General features: G+C 37.8%; 1 protein-coding gene across 18 annotated transcripts in view; it reads left to right on the forward strand.

The window, feature by feature from the left end:
* The window catches only part of LOC122549360 (lethal(3)malignant brain tumor-like protein 4), a 300,541-nt gene that overhangs the window by 178,964 nt on the left and 100,496 nt on the right, over positions 1-21,081 (forward strand). For all 18 annotated transcript variants that reach the window (XM_043689041.1, XM_043689042.1, XM_043689039.1 and 15 more), the window contains 2 exons: positions 14,654-14,824; positions 18,635-18,832. In XM_043689041.1, the coding sequence (XP_043544976.1) occupies positions 14,654-14,824; positions 18,635-18,832 (369 nt within the window). The remainder of the gene's footprint in view (positions 1-14,653; positions 14,825-18,634; positions 18,833-21,081) is intronic.

A 21,081-nucleotide genomic window follows, 5' to 3' on the forward strand; every position in this document is an offset into this window, starting at 1 on the left:
GCCTGTGACCAGTGGAGTGCCACAAGGATCGGTTCTGGGTCCTCTACTTTTTGTCATTTACACAAATTATTTAGATGCGAGCATAAGAGGTACAGTTAGTAAGTTTGCAGATGACACCAAAATTGGAGGTGTAGTGGACAGCGAAGAGGGTTACCTCAGATTACAACAGGATCTTGACCAGATGGGCCACTGGGCTGAGAAGTGGCAGATGGAGTTTAATTCAGATAAATGCAAGATGCTGCATTTTGGGAAAGTAAATATTAGCAGGACTTATACACTTAATGGTAAGGTACTAGGGAGTGTTGCTGAACAAAGAGACCTTGAAGTGCAGATTCATGGCTCCTTGAAAGTGGAGTCGCAGGTAGATAGGATAGTGAATAAGGCGTTTGGTATGCTTTCCTTTATTGGTCAGAGTATTGAGTACAGGAGTTGGGACGTCATGTTGCAGCTGTACAGGACATTTGTTAGGCCACTGTTGGAATATTGCGTCTCCTTCCCATTGGAAAGATGTTGTGAAACTTGAAAGGGTTCAGAAAAGATTTACAAGTATGTTGCCATGGTTGGAGGATTTGAGCTATAGTGAGAGGCTGAACAGGCTGGGGCTGTTTTCCCTGGAGCATCGGAGGCTGAGGGGTGACCTTATAGAGGTTTACAAAATTATGAGGGGCATGGATAGGGTAAATAGGCACAGTCTTTTCCCTGGGGTTGGGGAGTCCAGAACTAGAGGGCATAGGTTTAGGGTGAGAGGGGAAAGATATAAAAGAGACCCACAGGACAACTTTTTCATGCACAGAGTAGTATGGGTATGGAATGAGCTGCCAGAGGAAGTGGTGGAGGCTGGTACAATTGCTACATTTAAGAAGCATTTGGATGGCTATATGAATAGGAAGGGTTTGGAGGGATATGGGCCGGGTGCTGGCAGGTGGGACTAGATTGGGTTGGGATATCTGGTCGGTATGGATGGGTTGGACCGAAGGGTCTGTTTCCATGCTGTACATCTCTATGGCTCTATGTCCACATTTACTGAATTGGGCAAACTAAGTTGCCCATATGTTCATGGATGTGTAGGTAGGCGCATTAATCAGGGGTAAATGTAGAGTATAGGGTAAGGGAATGGGTCCGGGTGGGTTACTCTTCGGAGGGTCAGTGTGGACTTGTTGGGCCAAATGGCCTGTTTCCACACTGTAGGGATTCTATGATTCTATGATATTGTAAATGTTTGTGACCCCAGCATTGATCCCTGTGCATACCACTAGTTAGAGGTTGCCATCCTGATAATGCACCCATTATCCCAGCTCTGTCTTCTATCAATTGGTCATTCTTCTGTCCAGGCTAATATAATACCTCCAACTCAATGGGCTCTTTAATTATTAAGTAGCCTACCATGTGGTACTTTCTCAAAAACCGTCTGAAAAACCAAATATGCTCCATTCACTGCTTCCCCTTTAACTGTCCTGCTTGATCCAGCTTGAAAGAATTCTAATAAATCTGTCAGGCACGATTTCTTGGACAAGAGGTTGTATAGTGATGTGTATACTGAGGTTGAGGTAAATGCTCATGTCTGCTGAACTGTTTCGGGCATTAGCAAGCATGCTGCATTGAAACTGAGAGTAATAATTTGTTGGAGTACTTTCAGCCACACGTCCTTTCTGTTAACAGCAGGGGTTTTCCTCCCATTACTGGGTGTAGAGAATTACCCTCTATCATCTTACTGCCATAGTTGTACATAAAGGAAGGTGTTATTGGAGTGTGTTGTGATGTTGGAATTCCTGATTCAAGGAAACCTCTTCATCTACTGCTTCAGACATCAGGCTCCAACCTTGGATTAGTGCTTCACACACTTGAGTTAAGATGTAGTCAAGTAGTACTGTGTCCCACCTGCTGCCGTAGAGCAGACAAGACGTAGAAGTAAAATGTTAGTGAGGTCGCTGTGTTTAAAAAACCACTGTCACGTTAAAGTTATTTACAAGTTTCACATGCAATGACAAACCCCTGCATTCCTAACTTATGGCCATGAAGCATGAATTAATTTCTTATCTGCAGCTTATTAATCACTTAATTGTGTTTCATTGTGCATAGATCTGCAATATAATGAGTTTTTAGTGAAGATTTCATTTAGTTCTATTATTAAATCCCAATGTCAACAAGTCAACAAATTAAAAGTAACAGCTTTGACTCATTCATTAGCATGCTTTTTAAATATTCATGAGAATTTTTGCCTGATGAAAGGTCTAGATAATTCCAAGCAATTTTCTTTGACATGCTGCACTTGTCAGCCAAATTATGCCTCATAGAATATTGATTTTCTATCAGTGCTTATACAATTTGCTACTATTACCTTAGTTGTTTTAATCTTTGGTAAGATAAGCTACTGGGAGAACATTAGGAATTCTTTCATATCTCTGCTAATGCGAATATGTTTTATAGAATAAGTTAATATCTTGCTGTTGGCCCGCAACAAGGGATACTAAAGCTACACAGGAGTATACTTTCCCCCTTACACAGTAGCTGTTAATTTGTATTCACATGAAGTGAGCACAATTCATTTGTAGACTTACCATTGGTTTAACACCCAAATAAGAAACGATTTAAGAATTCAATGTTTCAGTTGCTACTTGGACCATGAAATCACCCAACTTTGGATTGATTTCGCTAACAGCGTTTACCCGTTCAAACTGTGCAAGAATGTGCCACACTAAGATTTCATTAGTGGCTAAAGGAGAGGACAGGGAGGTCATATTGAATCACAGCAATATCGAGAATTCGTTTGATTTTATTGAAGAACCTAATTGTTTTGGAGCTGGAGGATGCTCTGCAGAAATTTTAAATGATTGCTTTGCAGCCTTTGATCAGTGTGCTTTTTTAACTTTCTTGGAATCTGAGAAGTTTAAAATGATTTGCGTCTTGGTTTGAGCACCATTCCAGTGAACAATGCAACTTGGCACTTTGGAGACTCTGGTAATCCCAGAAGCCCAAATCGAATATCATGGAAATAGGCTTTGGCTTCCTCCCCATTAACAATTCCAGTAGATCTGTCCCATTTCCCTTTGGGAGCAATTAGCCAAATTATTTTGTAGAGTTTGATTCCGATTTATTGCAGCAATCTCCTTTAGGGCAGTCTGCAATCAATCTTCTTTGCCAAATATCATCACTCAAGGGGACTTGTGAAATGTTTCTCCTTCATTAATTACAAAGGAACAAGATTGGTAATATTTCTACTAGAAATCCAACCTGGGATTTCCATTTACAATGATATTCAACATCAGACCTTCTGGTTGAGGTTCGAATTATTTACCATGAGAACCACAGAAGTATGAACCACAAGGTATTTTAACACCGATGTTAACAGTGTATTAAAAGAATTGAAGGTTTGAAATGTCCTTTTAAAAGTGGGGTGAATGTATAAGGCAAGAATAAAATGTATAGGTCGAGTGTTGTGATCTATTTCATAATTCGTTTTTAAAACATAATTTATAGTTATTAGGCATTAGAGTTTCGACTTGATAAAGAGGAAACAAAAGCACATTACTGTAGATGCTTCAAATCTGAAATAAAAACTAAGAATGTTGGAAATTCTCAGCAGAACAGGCAGTATCATGAGAGAAACACCACATTAACATTTTAGGTCAAGATGACCTGTTATTGGACCATTATTGTCTGTTCTTCAATTTGCAAATGCTTACAAGATTCCTACTGCAGGCCATTGCGTTCCCCAGTACCAGTGTGATAAAATGAATGCACACCACCCACAGAGAATTGTCCATTGGATAACTTTGCAATTTGCATGGAACAGTAAAAAAAGTTAGTAACCAGGTGGAAAATTTAAACATTATAAATTCTCAACCTTGCTCCAATAAACAAATTATTTTCAAGTTGCAAATCATCTTTTATTCTTTGACACAGTTCATGTATGTTTTCCCATGGTATGATTGAATTCCTATTATTTTTCAAAAATTTATGCTTTCAAAACTGGCATCACTCAGGTATAGTGAGGAAGTGAATTAGCCAGAAAATGGTGTGTTTACTGAAACCTGTACATGATGCTGATTTTTTGTTTTAAAAAGGTGTCTTAGTAGCTGAGTCAACTAATGCATCACAATCTGTGGTCAAGAGTATTACCTTGCACCTCTGTATCAAATTGATCGGTAAATTACCTTGTTGCATTACAATTTTATTTTGCTATGCAGCAAAATGTTTATCTTTGTCCCATTTGGCAGAGCAGATTGTCCATTACAGGGCCCACTTTATTTTGATTCTGTTAATTTTGATGTATCTTTGGATGTTACTGACATCCCTGGTTAGCTGCCAAGTTGTAATAGAGAGCTTGGCTGGTGCTCGTTAGTTAATCAATAATAGGTGGATTAAAGACCATGAAAATAGAACTAAAATCATACAACCCAAATTTTAAATAAACAAACAACAGAAATTGTTGGAGAAATTCAGTCTGGCAGATCGAGAGAGAGAAAACAGAAGACTTTCTGTTTCGACTGGGACAACACATCTATCCTGGGACAGGCTAAGCAAAGACATGCCAGAGAATATCTAGAGGCCTGGCACTCCAACCACAACGCTATAAACAAACGCATAGATCTAGATACCATCTATCACCCTCAGAAAATGAACAGAAAATGACATCACCACAAACCCCAGGAACCCCATCCAGGACGAACATATAAATAGAAAGCAGGAGACAACAGCTTCGCTTCACTTGGAGGTCGCCACTGATGATGTTACCTAGCCAGGTAATGAAATGTCTGGATATCAAACCTACAGCTCAGCGAGCAAACCTACACCCTAAACCTCAACCTGAGCTACAAACCTTGCAAGAAGACTTTCTTTCCATGGATCTTGTTTTGATTAATTTCAGATCTTCGAGCACCTGCAGTTCTTTGCTATATATCATACATATCAATCCGTTCTGCTCACACAGAGGGTCCTGCAGTGTGACACGTCCTTCAGTTTATTGAGTAAATTGTATTCCAAGAATGAACCTTTCACAACTTATATCACCTGTCTCTTGCCTCCAGCATTGCCAACTCTTACCCTTTCAACTATCTGGCTGCTTACACGTGGACATGAGTTAAATTTGGCTCAAGTAGTTTGGCAAAATAAAAGCAAATCATAGCCTACTTTGGACATACTGATGGATTTTCTTTTCCATTAACTTTAATATTGAACAATGCTGAGACTGTTTAATGTTTTAGTCAGGCTGCATCTAGAGTGCTGTCTTCACTTTTCATCATCAAAGGCACAAGAGAAACATTGAAGTAAAGTAAAGACACATGGTTTATTTCTAATATCAAAGGACAGAATTAGGAGGAAATCTTCTGCAATGTCAGAAAAAGTTTCATTAGATGAAGCTTTATGATATTTAAAAACAAAAGTGAATTTGCTGTTCTGCCAGTATGACAACTCCAGTTTGCAAACTGATAGAAAGTAATTCTCCTTGCCAAATGGCCTTCTATTTAGGAAGCTAATAAAACTGAAATTATTACGGGGGCAGTTAGATGCTATGTTGGAACTGTAGGTTTCTGTCGGAAAGTGAGCTCAATCAACCGATCGGCTCCCTGCATTTGTAAGTATTGTGAGCAAAAGTAAATTGATACACTGTAGTGTGAATCAGGATCATTTCTTTGTGACCCACTGAAAAAAAAGTCAAAATTGAGAGAGTTTAAAAATATTCAAATGGAACAGATTTCCTTTGTGACTGAGACACAGGAAAGAATTAGTATCGTCTTCAGGGAATGTGCAAATTTAGGAAACAGAACAGATGGCCTGTAAGAGACATTCATCATTTTCAATTGAGGTAATGATATCACTAATTAGTTAGAATTATTGCAATTCAGCTGTATCGTCACAATTATAAAAATACTCTATCTACTATGATATCCTATGACAGTTTACTGTGACTTCTAAAAATATGTGGTCTTCTCCGATCTGATGATAGTCACCTGTTTGGTAATGTAATCTGTGAAGGAAACTGGCAAATGTTTGGTGGATGGGAGTTGCAAAACAGATTAGAATATTTTCTGTAGGCTCCATGGTAGCTCAATGAATTCTCCTGACTTGCCGTGGTGAGGGCAGCTCCAACAACGCTCAACAACTTGACACCATCCAGGACAATGCAACCATTGATCAGCACTCCAACGGTTCACTTTCTTCACTACCAGTGAACATTGGCAGTAGAATTTAACATCTACAGGATATACTGCTGCAGCTCATCAAGGTGCCTTCTACTGCAACCGCTCCAAATCCAACTAAAAATACAAAAGCGGCAGAAACATAGGTGTAACACCACATGCACATTCCTCTCCAAGTCACACACTTTTCTGGCATGGAATTCTGTTTCTGTTAATTTACTGTTGTTTAGGTAGAAAGCTGGAATCCCCTCGCTACTAAACGCTGTCAGTCTATCTGCACCAGATCAGTTGTAACTGTTCAAGAAGATGGCTTATCGCTAATTTTTCCAGGGGTTATTAGTGATTGGAACCAAATGCTGGCTTTGCCAGTGATGTTCACATTCCATGAAGGAATTAAAACATAATTTGGGAATAATGTAATTTGTGTTCCTGTGTTATGAAAGGGAGAAACAAGCAAAATGGTTCCTCCAATTTACTAACCGGCGTCCTGACTGAAATGTTATCTGCATTTTCAGCTCAGGATGAAACCTGAACTTAGCCTTTAATTATGATCAACCTCTAAAATGAGGTGTTACATGTAGATTAATTGTTTGAGAAATGTAAGAGGAGGCGGCAGCTTTTCGAAATTTGGTAACAAATTTCAACAGATTGGGAGAGTGCTGACCTTTTCTATTCATGCATGGGATATGAGAGCATTGCTGAGGGGACCCCCATTTGTTGACCATCCCAAATTGTGTTTGCTAGATCATTTCAGAGCTAACCGCATTACTATGAGTCTGGAGTCACATGTAGACCAGACCATGTAGCGAACACAGATTTCCTTCCTTAATGGGCATTCATCTATTTTTAAAACAAATAGTTTTCTGTCATCATTACTGAGATTATTTCTGGTTTATGAATTGAATACAATGGTGGAATCTCCCCACAGAGCACCAGCCTGGGTCTCTGATTACTAGTCCAGTCTATGGCATTGCCTCTGCCACTTTTAATATCGCTAATGTAATTTCCAAAGTGATATCTCTGCTTTATGTGATAGGTTATGTAAATGTCAACACCTATTAGCCCAAGGACTAATTTTTTGGAAACCATGGACCTCCAGAAAGTGGAGGTACTTTTCGCAAGCTTCTTATTAAACAGATTATAAGTGATTTCCACCTCACTCTGCCAACATATCCAATTTTGAATGCGTTTTCCCAAAATTCAAATAGGATAAAGGAATTCTGTTTGTGCTGTCAAATAAAATAAGATTGAAACTTGATCTTTAAGTATTTGACAGTATTGTCTCCTGTTGGTTATAGGCATCATGATATTGTCATAAAGTTCTCATTGGCAATTTTTTTTTTCCCATTTTCAGAAAGCCGTACAATTTTCTTGTAGATTCTAAGACTTGCATCTGTGAATAAATGATGGTAGATTACAATTAAGTCATCATTGATATAATTTCTCGGCCTATTCATGATTGTAACATAAGTAAGCATTGTAAATTATATCCCATCAGTAGTATGGTGTGTAACCCTCCAACAAAGTTGGATCACAACAAAGGTTTTTCTTTTCTGGGATAGGGTACTTTGTAAAGCTCATCATCCTACAGCTGAGTGTTGCTTACTGGAATATCTAGCCAATTGGTAGTTTTTAGTAATTGCGTTGTCACATTTCTGAAAACTCATGGTGCTCTTTATTATAATATAACATTGACAGTTTTTTCTCTGAAATTCAGTTTATGTCATCTCAATAATATAATTTTTCAGCAACAGTGGAAATTAGTTGTTTGCCATTCTGGTTGTGTCAGGTTGGAATCATTGATTAGATGCTCCAATCATCCTGGACAGAAGACAATAATCAGGTGGGAAGGGGCTGAAGACTACTTCATGAGGATCAAGGGCCCAATGCTCTCATCTCCGTGCTCTGTTGAGACTATTCTCCTGTTCAATTTAATTTTGATATTTCAAATACCAGAGTATGTACACATCAGATGTTAAAATTACAGAATCATGTCTTTGAAGAGCTCATCTTACCTGTTGTAATATTAATACGCACTCAAATCATGCCATATGATTCTTGCACAATGAGAACATTTTATATTATTCACTGTAATACCTCAGATGCATATAGTACTTATAATTTCACTATAATTATTACATACAGTGGTTTACTCAGAACTTTTCAAATTCCTTTGATCTCAGCAGCTCATACATACTATGAATAAATGATCATGGAAAAAAAGATGTAAAAGTGATGCTGATTAACATAGAGCCAAAAAGTGATAGTCAGTCTCAACCACTCCCAACGTGTTACCATGGTGATATGGTCCACTTAAGTCCTCAATAATTTTCTTAATACAAACATAATGATCAGAACAGCATCTCTTGATTGTCAACACATTTGACCTTCACATATTCCTCCAGGTCTTCATCCTTGCATTAAGCTTCAAAAAGCATCCCTGTTCAGCCAAGCCAAATGCTGTTTTAACCCATTGTGTGCTGATCCTACAAACATTGAGCTTCGTGAGTAGTTCAAAACTATATTCCACAAAATCCATATCTCAACTTCTGTCTCCTTTAGAATAGTCCTTCGAACTTACTTGCGGTGTGACTGGGCATAATGTCAGCATTTTGCTCAATGGTCAACCGGAAAAAATGCCTTTTGCAGAATACCTTGAAATGTTTGACTATGTTAGAAATTAGCTTTGGCAATGCAAACCATTTTAAGGTAGAACACAGTGAATTTGAATGTTTCTGGATTGTTACCATTGAAAGAAATGTAGAATCAGGTAAAAAGGCTCAGCAATTGGGCTGTAGATTAAATACTGGTTTTCCCTTAACTGTGTATCTTTAACTCTGCTGCAACTGTTGCTATCCTTTCAATCCAATATGAAATGGATTTCACGTTACAGTTTAATCTTCTGAAGGTTTGAATGAGCCTTTGAAATACAGATTGTGATCATTTCTTTGAGCTACACCATTGTCAATTTATGTTGTGCATGATAGGTCAGATTTTTCAGCTTTAGTGATAATGATTAAAGTAGGCCATGGCAGATTTTTCCTAATACAATTAAATTCTTTGATGCACAAAGTTGAAAAGACATTGATCATATTTTAATATTTACTTAACTGTTTCACAGCGGAATTTAGTTACATTTAAATTGAAGAACTGTTCATATGAAGTCATGTTATTGTACTGTCTGAATGACTTAAAATTAATTAGATTGTTGTTTTGAAGACAAAAAAAATCAGCTGTTTCTGAATGGAGCTGCTGCAAACCGATCTCTTAAATGGTTGGTTATGTTGCTTTATACCAAATGCGAAGACATGGATCTAAATGCGTTTTCTGGAGTTTTATGATATACAAAACTCCTTACATCTGCAGAAGGTACTCTGAAATAACTAATGCTGGTAGGAAAATTCCTTTGAGTTATCCTGATCTGCAACTAACCAGCAAAAATCATCTTCTGTAAAACAATAATCTTAATGACAAAGTGCAGATAAGAAAAGCTAGGTACATGCACCTGTTACAATTTCAAAACAATAAGATTGATTCTTTTTGTTATACTTGGGATATTTTTATTTTTAATAAATTGTAAAGTATCTGAAAAGCAAAGACACTGGCTTGCATACATGATGCATGCTGGAAATACTATAATGTTGAGGGAAGTGGTGTGCATGATCATCATTAAGTGGGTCACGGAGCTAGCTGCATTCATGTCTTTTATGACATGTCTCAGCTTCCATTATTAGACCGTGCTTCAACATGAAATTTTGGCCTGCCTTACTTCTATGGCTAAGTCTAGTTCTGGGCCACTGTCTAGAACAGTCTTCATGGCAGATTGTACATTCCCTTTATGCCTTCAGATCTTCCAAACTTCCCTTTCCTCACACTGTCTGTGATGGATCAGTGTGTCTCTTTGACAAAGTGCAGTTTATTTCCATAAGTACTTTAAAAATTCAAACTAGCTGACACCAGCTTGACTTGAGGTTAAATGAATGCGAATCTCTCAATGTAGCTTTGAAAGGTCTTTTATGATTTTTTTTGTGTTCAATCTTGGGCATTTAGTATCACAGACATGAACAAAGGGTTCGGTGCTTTCTACTTGTTTCTTTTTTCATGTAAACTGAATATGACTAAATACAGTGACATACCATGAGCATATTCTCTGAATGTCTGGTTATTGATTGAAAGTACAAAAGGGATGATCTTCAACCTTCGCACTTCAAGTTGGAAACATTTCCAAACAGACGTACATTATCAGAAATTTGGCTCTGCTTCACGAGAGAAAATAAATAGTTGGAAAGTCATGCAGAATACTTGCCTGAATTTCCAATGTGCGCAGATACAGGTAATGATGTACGAGCAAGGCGGACAAAAACAGAGATTGCTGGGATGAAACTCAGTGGGTCTAGTAGCGCCTGTGGAGAGAAAGCAGTGGTAGCATTTCAAGTCTCATGACCTTTCTTCAAAATGTCTCAAACTTTTAAGCTAAACTCCTTATGATGGTGGATGAGAGCAGTGCAATAATGAAGGAGGCTCTCTGAGCCAAAGTTCAGGAAATAGAATCTGGTTGGAGCGAGAAAAAAGCAGCAAGGGACAACAGTTATTGTTGAGTATGGTTTATAAACTGCCAACCGGATGTAATAAAGTATCATGGTATTAATCAAGAAATTAGATGTGTATGTACCAAGACTGCAGTAATTATGGATGACTTCAATGTGTATATAGACTGAAATAATAACCACCCATGTTTTGGAGAGAAATTTTCCTGGAGAAATATTTTGAGGAATCTATTGATGTACAGGCTATTTTATTTAGATCTATTATGAGGCAGTGACAAAGGGCTCATTAAGCAATAAAATAATGTTTAGAGCAAAAGTACCATAAAATGATAAACTTTTCCATTAAGTTTGTAAAAAATGGAGTTCATTCTTCATAATCGTCATTGTTTAGATTTATGAGTAAGAGGCTGGCTGTTGTGGAATGAGAAAGTATGTTGTGGTTTGACAGTGGATAGTCAATGGCTGGGATTTAAAGAATTAATACTTGGTTTTCAAAAGAACTTGCATTCCTTCAAGGCAAAACTACTGAACAGGGAAAATGAGAGAGCTGTGACTAACAAGGGCAGTTAAAGATAGTGTTAGATCAAAGGAAGAGGCATATAAAGTTAACAAAAATATTGTAAGCCCAAGGGTTGGGAGATTTTTAGCAAAAGATGACAAAGAAATTGACTTAAAAAAAGTGAGAATAGAAAATAAATGTAAACTAAAAAGAAACAAAATGGGTTGTAAACTTTTCTACAGATATGAAAAAAAGAAAAGATTAGCAAATAAAATCTGGATCCATTGTAGGCAGGGCCAAGAGAATTCATTATGGAAAATAGAGAAATTGCAGAGGAGCTAAGTAAGTATTTTATGTCTGTGTTTACGGAGGAAAAGTATCTCCAAAATCATTGAGATAAGCCTCTGGAGAGAGTGAAGAACTGATAGAAATGAGTATTATTCAAAATATGAACTAGTTTGGGACTTAGAGTTGACAAATTCTTAGGACTTGGTGATCTTCACCCTAGTGTGTTGAAAGGGATAGGTACAGAGAGCATGGATGTATTGGTTATCATCATCAAAATTCTGTTAATTCTGTAACAGTGTCTACAAATAGAAAGGTGATGCAAATGTAACCCCATTGTTTAAGAAAACAAGAAGGAACAATTCTAGTTATGAATGGCATCAGGGATATGGAGATGGCGTAAGTATGGCTTTTAGGTAGATTGTCGGCCTTGATTCTGAACGGTGGAGCAGTCGTGAAAAGCTATTCCTATGTTTCTTTAACAGTGGTTATTCACCTCATCAACTATCCCCTGGTGTCAGTATTACATGTTATCAAGATGGAAAACTTGACTGCCTCCTTGCTAAAAATAAAACTGATCACAATAGAGATACATAAACTATAGTTTGCAGATAATATTATTGCCCACTCTATATCACATTTTCCAGCAATGCATTTTCGGTCTGACCTTCAATGTTGCTAAACTCAAATTAATCTGCTCAGCCAAATATTTCACCTTCCATACAAGATCAAGGAGAGACTCCGAAACAAGCTCTACGCTTCCTATACCTTAGTAGCCACCTCTCACAAAATGCCACCATTGATAAGTAGATCTAACATGGATCACCTACATCAGTTCAGCCTTTGCAAACAATGGGAGCAAGTGTTTGTCACCAAAGTCTCCTCAAGTCAATAAAAATCCTAATGTTTTGCTTGCTGTCAGACCTTGACTGTGTATCACCAACACATAACGAATGTGAGAAATGTTCTGTCAGTGATACGCCCATGGCATTCCCTGGATTATATGCAATAAGTGTTGAGTAAATGCTTGTGTCCTTTCTTAAAACCAATTTGGAGGCATTTCGGCATAACTTCTGAAAAATCAACTTTGGTGGATGGACTGCTGAGTGTGTTCAGGTGGCTGAAAAGTATTTCCCCCTACCTTCCCTTGTTTTTGTTTTCAAATTTAAAACCTAGGTTTGTTTTGTTTTCTTAATTTTTGGATTTTGAACCAAAAGAGAAAATGGATGAATCTTTATAAACGAGTAAGTTCTGGAAGATGTTGCAGGTTTAAAACAAGTCACTGAAATTCGTGGGTTATGTTTACATTGTTGTCCTGTTTAGCAGTGGCGGAGAATTACTGGATGACTCTTCACATTTTGGGCCATTACTGCGCAGTTGCTGTCCAGTTACTGCCCGTCAGTTGGTTTTTCAATCAGGAGAGTTGTGTGGGTCAGGAGTGCTTAGCATGGCAACAATTCTTTGATTGACTCCCGGGCAGGTGGACTGCCAGTGTGTGAAGAAAGAAATGGCATCAGGAGTCTTTCTCCTTGCTGAGAAGCAAAGAATTGGGAGATTACTAGCTTTCTTACACGCCACCTACCTATAAGCTGCTGCCTCTAGACAGTGACTGATAGACTGAACAATTCATGTACCAATCATTCTATGTATTCAGTGGAGAATTGAGGGCAATTATAACAAAGAAGATCAGAAGAATTTGGAAGAATCAAAGGACACGTCATTGAATCCTGTGGACCAGTGCTTTTGAACTGGATTCCCTTGATTTTTTTTTTGTACACCCATAACAACTGTCTTTTTTGGTTTGTCTCTGTCTCTCTGCATGTATGTGTATTGGTTTAAGAAAGAGAGAGCTTAAAGTGTATAATTCCTAGCCTCTGACCTGCTCTTGTAGTCACTGTATTTATGTAGCAAATCCGGCTGAGTATCTGGTCAATGGTAACCCAACAGATGTTGATAGTGGATGGTATGGTAACGGGACAGTAGTTGGATAAAGTTGAGGGCTGGAATATTGGCAGTATACCAAGGGATGTGGATGGTGAAGGAGACAATATATTATCAGAAATATTTTTGCCACTGATTTAAAACATAAGATCTCAAAGCCTTATAATATCAGGATTGAGAGGTAGCTCCAGGTGGAATTTTATGTCCATAGTGAAGTTGACTTGAGGAAAGAAATTTGAGAAGATGGTGACCATCCAGATTTTAACAGCTTTCAAAAAAGAATTAAGTACCAAAATGAATTTTCAGAATTTATCATTTGTTCGGTCATTCTGTTGCCAAGAGTAATGAGAGGAAATAATAATGAGAAAATGAATGCTGAGAATTGTCAACAAAAATGCTCAGATAAGACTGATGAGCACACAGATAATCTATTAGTTCATTGAAAAATCTATTATCTTTTGGTTTGGACTTAGATAATTGAAAGCAATATGTTTCAGATCAGTCTTGGCCTGATTAGACCCGATTCAATTGATGATTTGGTTTGATGGATAAACTGTTTCTCCTGTTATGGATTTTGTTGTAATAGTCTGTTCATGTGCATCATGCCGTAGGAATTGTTTTTCACTTTTGAAAGAGGTGAAAGGTTAAGGAATCTGATGTCTTTTAAAACTTCAAATTCCAGGTGAAGGACAGAATACACAATCTTACTCCTGACTGAGTTACACATTATTATTTTTAAAGATTCACACTTTCAACATGAGAACCTCGGTGAATATTCTCCATCTGAATGCAATTAGCATCCAGTTGATCTCTGAGTCGGGGGGCACTTTGTGGTTCAGTGGTAGTGTCCCTATCTTTGAGCCAGGAGACCCAGGTTCAAGTCCCATCTCCTCTAGTGGAGTGTACTCACATCTCTGAACAGCCTGATTGGGAAAAATATCAGAGTCTTTGTGCATTCTATTCAATTCATCTCACATCTTCTGTCACCTCAAAATAAAATATACAATTATTAGACGGTTCTTTGACACAGTGGTAGTGTCCCTACCCCTGAGCCAGTGGCGTCCACGTTCAAGTCCCATCTGCTCCAGAATTGTGTCATAACATCTCTGATCAGGTAGATTAGGAAAGATATGCAATTATCAGTGAAGGTGCTTCCTCAGTGATGTTAGGTAGAGAGACTATTAACCATGTTAAATTTTTTAAAAAGTAACACAATATTCTCTGTTCTCTCATGAAATTAGTGCTTTTGGCTGCCCCTATTCGGAACTCAACCTGAAGAAAGAGTCGATTCAAGACAGACTTGGAGGAGAGAAACAGATGACCCTGGTGCCAATACCTTTTGTTTCAAGAACTAAACGTTTGGATAGTAACCATTCAAGTGGCAAGCCAGAGGAGTGTGTAAATGAAGCAAGGTAAATGATCTTTTCAGGTTATTCCAAACAAATTGAACAGTATTCTGGACATACATATTTTAGTGTAACTTTCTGTAAAAAGATCCAGTATTTCATTTGGAGTTACATGTTGCAAAAACAACATGACTCAGATGTTTGTTTTGTGTCATTGTAAAGGCAGTAATAATTAACTGTTATGTCTTTATGTTCCATCTTCTGACAGATGTATTTGTGTGTTATTTTTGCAGTAAGGATAATACATGATAAATCACCTGTCACTTCATTGCTGTAGTTAAGGCTTTTGAAAGCTGCTTACATAGATTAACAGAAATGTGTGCAGTTGTGTAATCCTGACATCTGAGGTTCTTAGCAAGACTCAAACTTGCTTATTTTAGAAAAAAAAAAGGTCATTTACAGGATGTAAGTGTTACTGACAAAGGCAACATTTATTACTGGCTGTACTTATCCTTAAGAAGATGGTGGTTATCGTCCTGTGTGTGACAAAGATGTTTCTCAGTGATGTTAGGTAGGGAGCTCCAAGATGTTGACCTTTTGCTAGTGATGATATAATTCATTGTGATGTGTGACATTGGAAGAGAACTTCGAGGTGGAGATATTCCCATTTATCTACTACCATTGTTCTTCTACGTGATACAACCCTCCAATTTTCATATGATCTGTGACCTTGCCAATCAATTCTCCTACATTCAAGTCAGTCATTTTTATGTATATATATATATATATATATATATATATATTTATACATATATCACAACCAATATGGCCCCTGACACTAATCCCTGTGGAACCCCATTGAACACAGATGTCTAGTCACAAAAGCATCTCTTGACCATCGTCCTTTGCTCCCTGGCACTCAGCCAATTCTGGATCCAATGAGATAAATTTCTTTGGATTCCATGGCCTCTTAAATTCACTATATTGTCATGAAAAGCTTTGCTAAAATCCAAGATGACTATGTCAAATGCAATGGCATTGTCTACACACCTGGTTATCTCTGCAATAACTTCAATCAAATTGGTCAGAAATGGTGTTCTTTTGACACAGCTATGCATGCTGACTATTGATTAATCCCTTTTCCAGTTGCAGATTAATTGTAACCCTCAGCATTGCTTCCAGTTGTTTCCTAACAATGAGCTTAGATTGACCAACCTGTAGTTCCATTGATCATCTCCTACTGCTTTCTAGAATAATGGTACAGGCAATCCCTGGTTACAAATAGGTTTCCATTCTTGAGTCCATTCACAAGTCAATTTATACATAAATCGGTTCACAGTGCAGCACAAGATTAAATAGCCATTCGTACATATGAGGAAATGCCATTTGAACCTTTAAAATTAATGTTAATGTACTGCTACGTTCATAAGTCAGATATTCGGGACTGCCTGTATCACTTTGGCTGTTTTGCAACTCCTTGTTTGACCAGAGAGGAATTGAAAATTATTGGCAGCATCACTGCTATTTCCTCCCTTGCTTCATTCAACAGCCTGGGATACCTTTCATATGGCCCTGGAGATTCATCTACTTTATTGCCTGTCAGACCACTCAGACCCTTCTCTCCGTCTATGCTAACTACTTCAGTCATATCAAAGTGCTTCAGTCTGATTTCTGTATGCACAGCATTCATCTCACTCACGAACACTGACACAAAGTATTCATTTAGAACCTGACCCATGTCTTCTAGTTCCATGCCCAAATGATCACTATGGTCCTTAATGGACTTTACTCTTTCCCTTGTAATTATTTCATCTTTAAGATACTTATAAAATAATTGAGCATTTTGCTTTATTTTATTCGCCATTATTCTTTCATGCCCCACATTTTGGTCTCTGAAATTCCTTTCCTAATTTTCCCCTTGCACGTTTTGTACTCCTCTAGGGCTTCCGCTGTTTTCAGCCTTCAATGTTTGTCAAAAGTGTCCTTTTTTCTTTTTATTCAATCCTGTATATCCCACGATATCTAGGGTTCACTGGGTTTATTGGTCCCACCCTCTATCTTTATTGGAACATGTTTGTTCTATGCCTTCTTGAGTACATTCCATTGTTCTGACACAGATCTACTTCAAAGTGTCTGCGGTCAGAGCACTTTAGCCAAATAGTATCTGATGTATTAAAATCAGCCACCCACTCCATTTAGAACTTTGATCTACCAAGACCCATCCTTTTTATTTTCCATAACAATCTTGAATCTAACCAATTTATGAACGCTGTCTGCAAAATCCTCCCCCAGTGATATTTCAAACACTTGCCCGACTTCATTACCTAAAATTAAGTCCATGTCCAACGTCCCCTTCTTGAACAGCCTTCCATCTGGCATTCCTGTATGCATCTTAAGAATTCTACGCTCTCTAAACCTTTCAGACTGTGACTGGCTGAGTTAATGTTGGGGAAGATGAAACACCCATTATCTCTCCCACTATCAATACCTGATTAACGAGACTGATGGAATAAACTCTGCTTTTGTTGATGGACTACAATGCTACATGAATGACCATTTTTCATCTGTTGTATCTATGCTGAATTTTATCTCATTTAGCTGAAAGGTAATGCTGTACAACATGATTAAGGTGCCTCGCATAGGAGACAGGTGATGAATGTTTGTAGATTGCACTGTCAGTAGTGATTGGGATTGATTTTTATGAAGATAAGCTGTATTATGTAACTAATTTCTACTCACTGCACATTGCTCGTGAAGGGAGGTTTTGTTTGGAGTTTTGGTCATGAGTTTAATTCATTGAAGATTAAATGTATTGATTTTGAGTAAACAGATTACTGACGGTGTGTTCTAGTTTAAGCCCACGTGCTTATTTAAACTAGTGCCTTTTGAAAACTTGACACAAAAAGTATCAACACAGGAAATCAGACGTTTTGGACAGGAAGTGTATGCAAACAGAATGGCTTTTTTGCTTTATGGAGTCTGATACTCTTTAACCAAGAAAGCATAAAAGCAAAGGGGATTTTATATGGTGATATGACATATTTAAAGATTTCTGTACAGACTTAAAAATCACACAACACCAGGTTATAGTCCAACAGGTTTATTTGGAAGCACTAGCTTTTGGAGCACTGCTCCTTCAGAAGGAAGGAAGCTAGTGCTTCCAAATAAACATGTTGGACTATAACCTGGTGTTGTGAGATTTTTAACTTTGTACACCCGCTCTAACACCGAATCATGACTGTGCAGACTGGTTGTTCCATGATCTATTAGTTTTGGTGAAATCACCAACTAGGCTCCAGTATAATTTCCTACAAATATCACTGCTCTACCTATTGTATTGTTTTAAAACTAAAGAGCATTATTGAGTTTTGAGAAGATTTGTAGCTCAGGTTGAGGTTCTGGATGTCGGTTTGCTCACTGAGCTGGAAACAAACCTTCCAGCTCAACGAGCAAACCTACATCCAGAACTAAAGAGCATGTTTGAGGGCATGTTCAGTGATCTTATATTCCCAGTGAAAATATGGGTTTTGTTTTGATCTTAAACAGCAATGTGACATTTACTGACTCATTGTCCCTTCATGAAAGGCTGCACACTGAACTTCACCCTCTGAGCAAGATATTCTAATATATTAGGATAAAACTATTCTGTGCCAAAGAGACAGTAGGTTCAGTAGTAACTTATGAGATTAAGTTGGGTAAATACTTGAAGGAGGAGATAAAATTGCAGGGCTGTTGAGAAAGAATGGGATAGTCTGACCAATTTGTTGGCTTTTTCAAGGAGCTTACACAGATACAATGGCGTCTTCCTGTCCTGTAAGACTCTTCCTCCATTCTGTTGGAAATCTCTTTTAATTCTTCTTGTATCCAATGTTCCAGAAAATGTCCCACTCCTGGCTGTGATGGATCAGGTCACATAACTGGCAAGTACACGGCACACCATCGAGTCTCAGGGTGCCCGCTTGCTGATCAAAAACAGATCAAGATCAAAATTGAACCACAGGATGAAGAAGGGCCATCCGAAAATAAGCCAGTATTTTCATTTGTTCAGCGGAAAAGGACAAAACATCAAGGCCGGTGAGCAAATGGATGAACAATTTATTAGATAACAAGGTCTTGTTAACAGGAATCAGATAGTATACTTAATGCATGTTGTACTTGTGTGGTTTTTGATTGTCTGTTTGGAACAAAAATCAAGCAGCAGTATTACTTTTGGATCACCAGAATTTTGATGCATTGCCATAGACTTACTAGACCATAGGAGCTGCTCTCTTATTGGAGAGAAGCGACTGGTGATGATTTGACCTGAGGCCCACCAGACCTCAGGCAAGGAAAGAGGTTGCTAAGGAGAGTCCTTCATGGTAACCTCAAACCGGTGATGGGAATTGAACACACGGTATTGGCATTACACCACTCTGTAAACCAACAGTCCAGCCAACTGAGCTAAACTGATTATCACCAGAATAATGTCTGTATTTATCAAAGAGAACCCACCATCAAAGATAGCCACAGGTAGGATTTGCAGTACAATATTTGATGAATCTTGAGGAACACATGTATAAACGGCTCCAGAAATTTTCCTGAGCTGCCTTTTCAAATTACTGTTCTGCATATTCTATCAGTAACTTTAAAATAATTCTTCATAGGCTTTGAATATAATTAAAATATTAATGTTAAATGACATTTTAATTCCACTTACATCAAAGCTTCTCAGAATAATTACAGCCACCCTGATGTACGTGAGGAAAATATGATATTGATGTGTTAAAATCAGTTGTTCATTGACGTGAACTCAAGAAAAAACATGTTTTTTTAAGAAATTAATTTACTTAGAAGCATAAGCAAATATAATTTCTGGAAGCTAAAGTAATTATGTTAATGCAACGTTATTTTTGATTTGGAAACTAGTTTATTTAAACTCCAAACAGAGTTAGGGATTGGTGTCTTGAGTGGCTACATTTCAGATAATCTGGGAAAGCGCACTTACTTTATCTTGTCAGCAGCATTGTTGCTCTTGGCTTTTGACATCAGAAAATGTTTCCAATCCCTGTTTGTAGCCATCCAAACTTTTTTCTTCTTCTGATGGAAGGCATTTTCTTTCAATAGTTGTCAGATTTCTTCAGTTTTGTTCAGAAATTAATCTGGACGTTTCGCAAGTCTTCCTTTAAATAATGCCACAGTGGTCCAAATGTCATTTAGACTGACCGTAGTTGACTAGACCTAAGTCATTAGCCCAAATGACTAATTCCTTCTTACGAGCCTCAGTATTATATTTCATTTGTGCAGTTCTGTTTGAAATTCACAAGCTACTTAAGGGTTAACATAGTGGTGTGATGAGTAAAGGCAAAAACTTTGATTTGCAACAGTGACTTTAGCACAAGAAAACATCCAAGGCTATTCACAGGTACGTGATTACCCAGGTGAAACCAAATTGGACATGGGCAGTAAAGACAATATAAGGACAGATGACCAAAAGCTTAGTCCTTGAGGTAGGTTTTAAGGTTTTAAAGGAAGAGAGATGAATAGAGTGTAGGACAGATTGAAGGAGAAAATTCCAGGGCTTATGGTCTAAGCACCTGAATCCACAGCCACCAAAGAAGCAGCGATTTAAATTACAGATAATCAAGAGAGCTAAATTCGAGCACCAATATCTTGCAGCATTATGGAACTGGAGAATGTTACAAAGACTAGAAGGAACAAAACCATAGATGGATTTTAAAATCAGAGTGGTCATTTTTAAAATCAAGGCATTGTTTAAACCAGGTTTTAAGTTTAGCTCAATGATGTCAGCGAGAAAACAGGCAGCAGAAGTTTAAAAAGCTCACGTTTCTAGAAAGTGAAAGAGAGAAGATTGACCAGGAGAGTGTTGGAACAGTCAACTTTAACGATGAACAATCCATTGACAAGCTTTACAGCAGCAGGTGAGTAGCGACAGTGATTATGCTGATGTGTGATCAGGATATTGTCTCATTCAGATGCAGCACCAGCCAAGGTTGCACATAGTCTGTTTCAGTGTCAGACAGTTGCCTGGTGGGGGAATGGCGTTAGTAGCTGAATATATGATGGGATTAAAAGTAATGGCTTCAGCCCTCCAATTATTTATTTGGAGGCAATTTCTATTCATCCTGTCCTGGACCTTGGATAAATGCTCTGACATTTTGGAATGAGTGAAACGATTGAAACAAGTGGGGACAACGTAAAGCTGTGTGTTGACAGCTTATCGGTGCAGACCGACAAGTTTTCAGATACTTAAAAAAAACAAAATCTGAAATTGCAGGAAAAACTCAGCATCTGTTCAGAGAAAGCAGAGTTAGCACTCCTGAAAC

Source organism: Chiloscyllium plagiosum, chromosome 4 (genome assembly GCF_004010195.1).
Source record: "Chiloscyllium plagiosum isolate BGI_BamShark_2017 chromosome 4, ASM401019v2, whole genome shotgun sequence".
In the NCBI taxonomy this organism is placed as follows: domain Eukaryota; kingdom Metazoa; phylum Chordata; class Chondrichthyes; order Orectolobiformes; family Hemiscylliidae; genus Chiloscyllium; species Chiloscyllium plagiosum.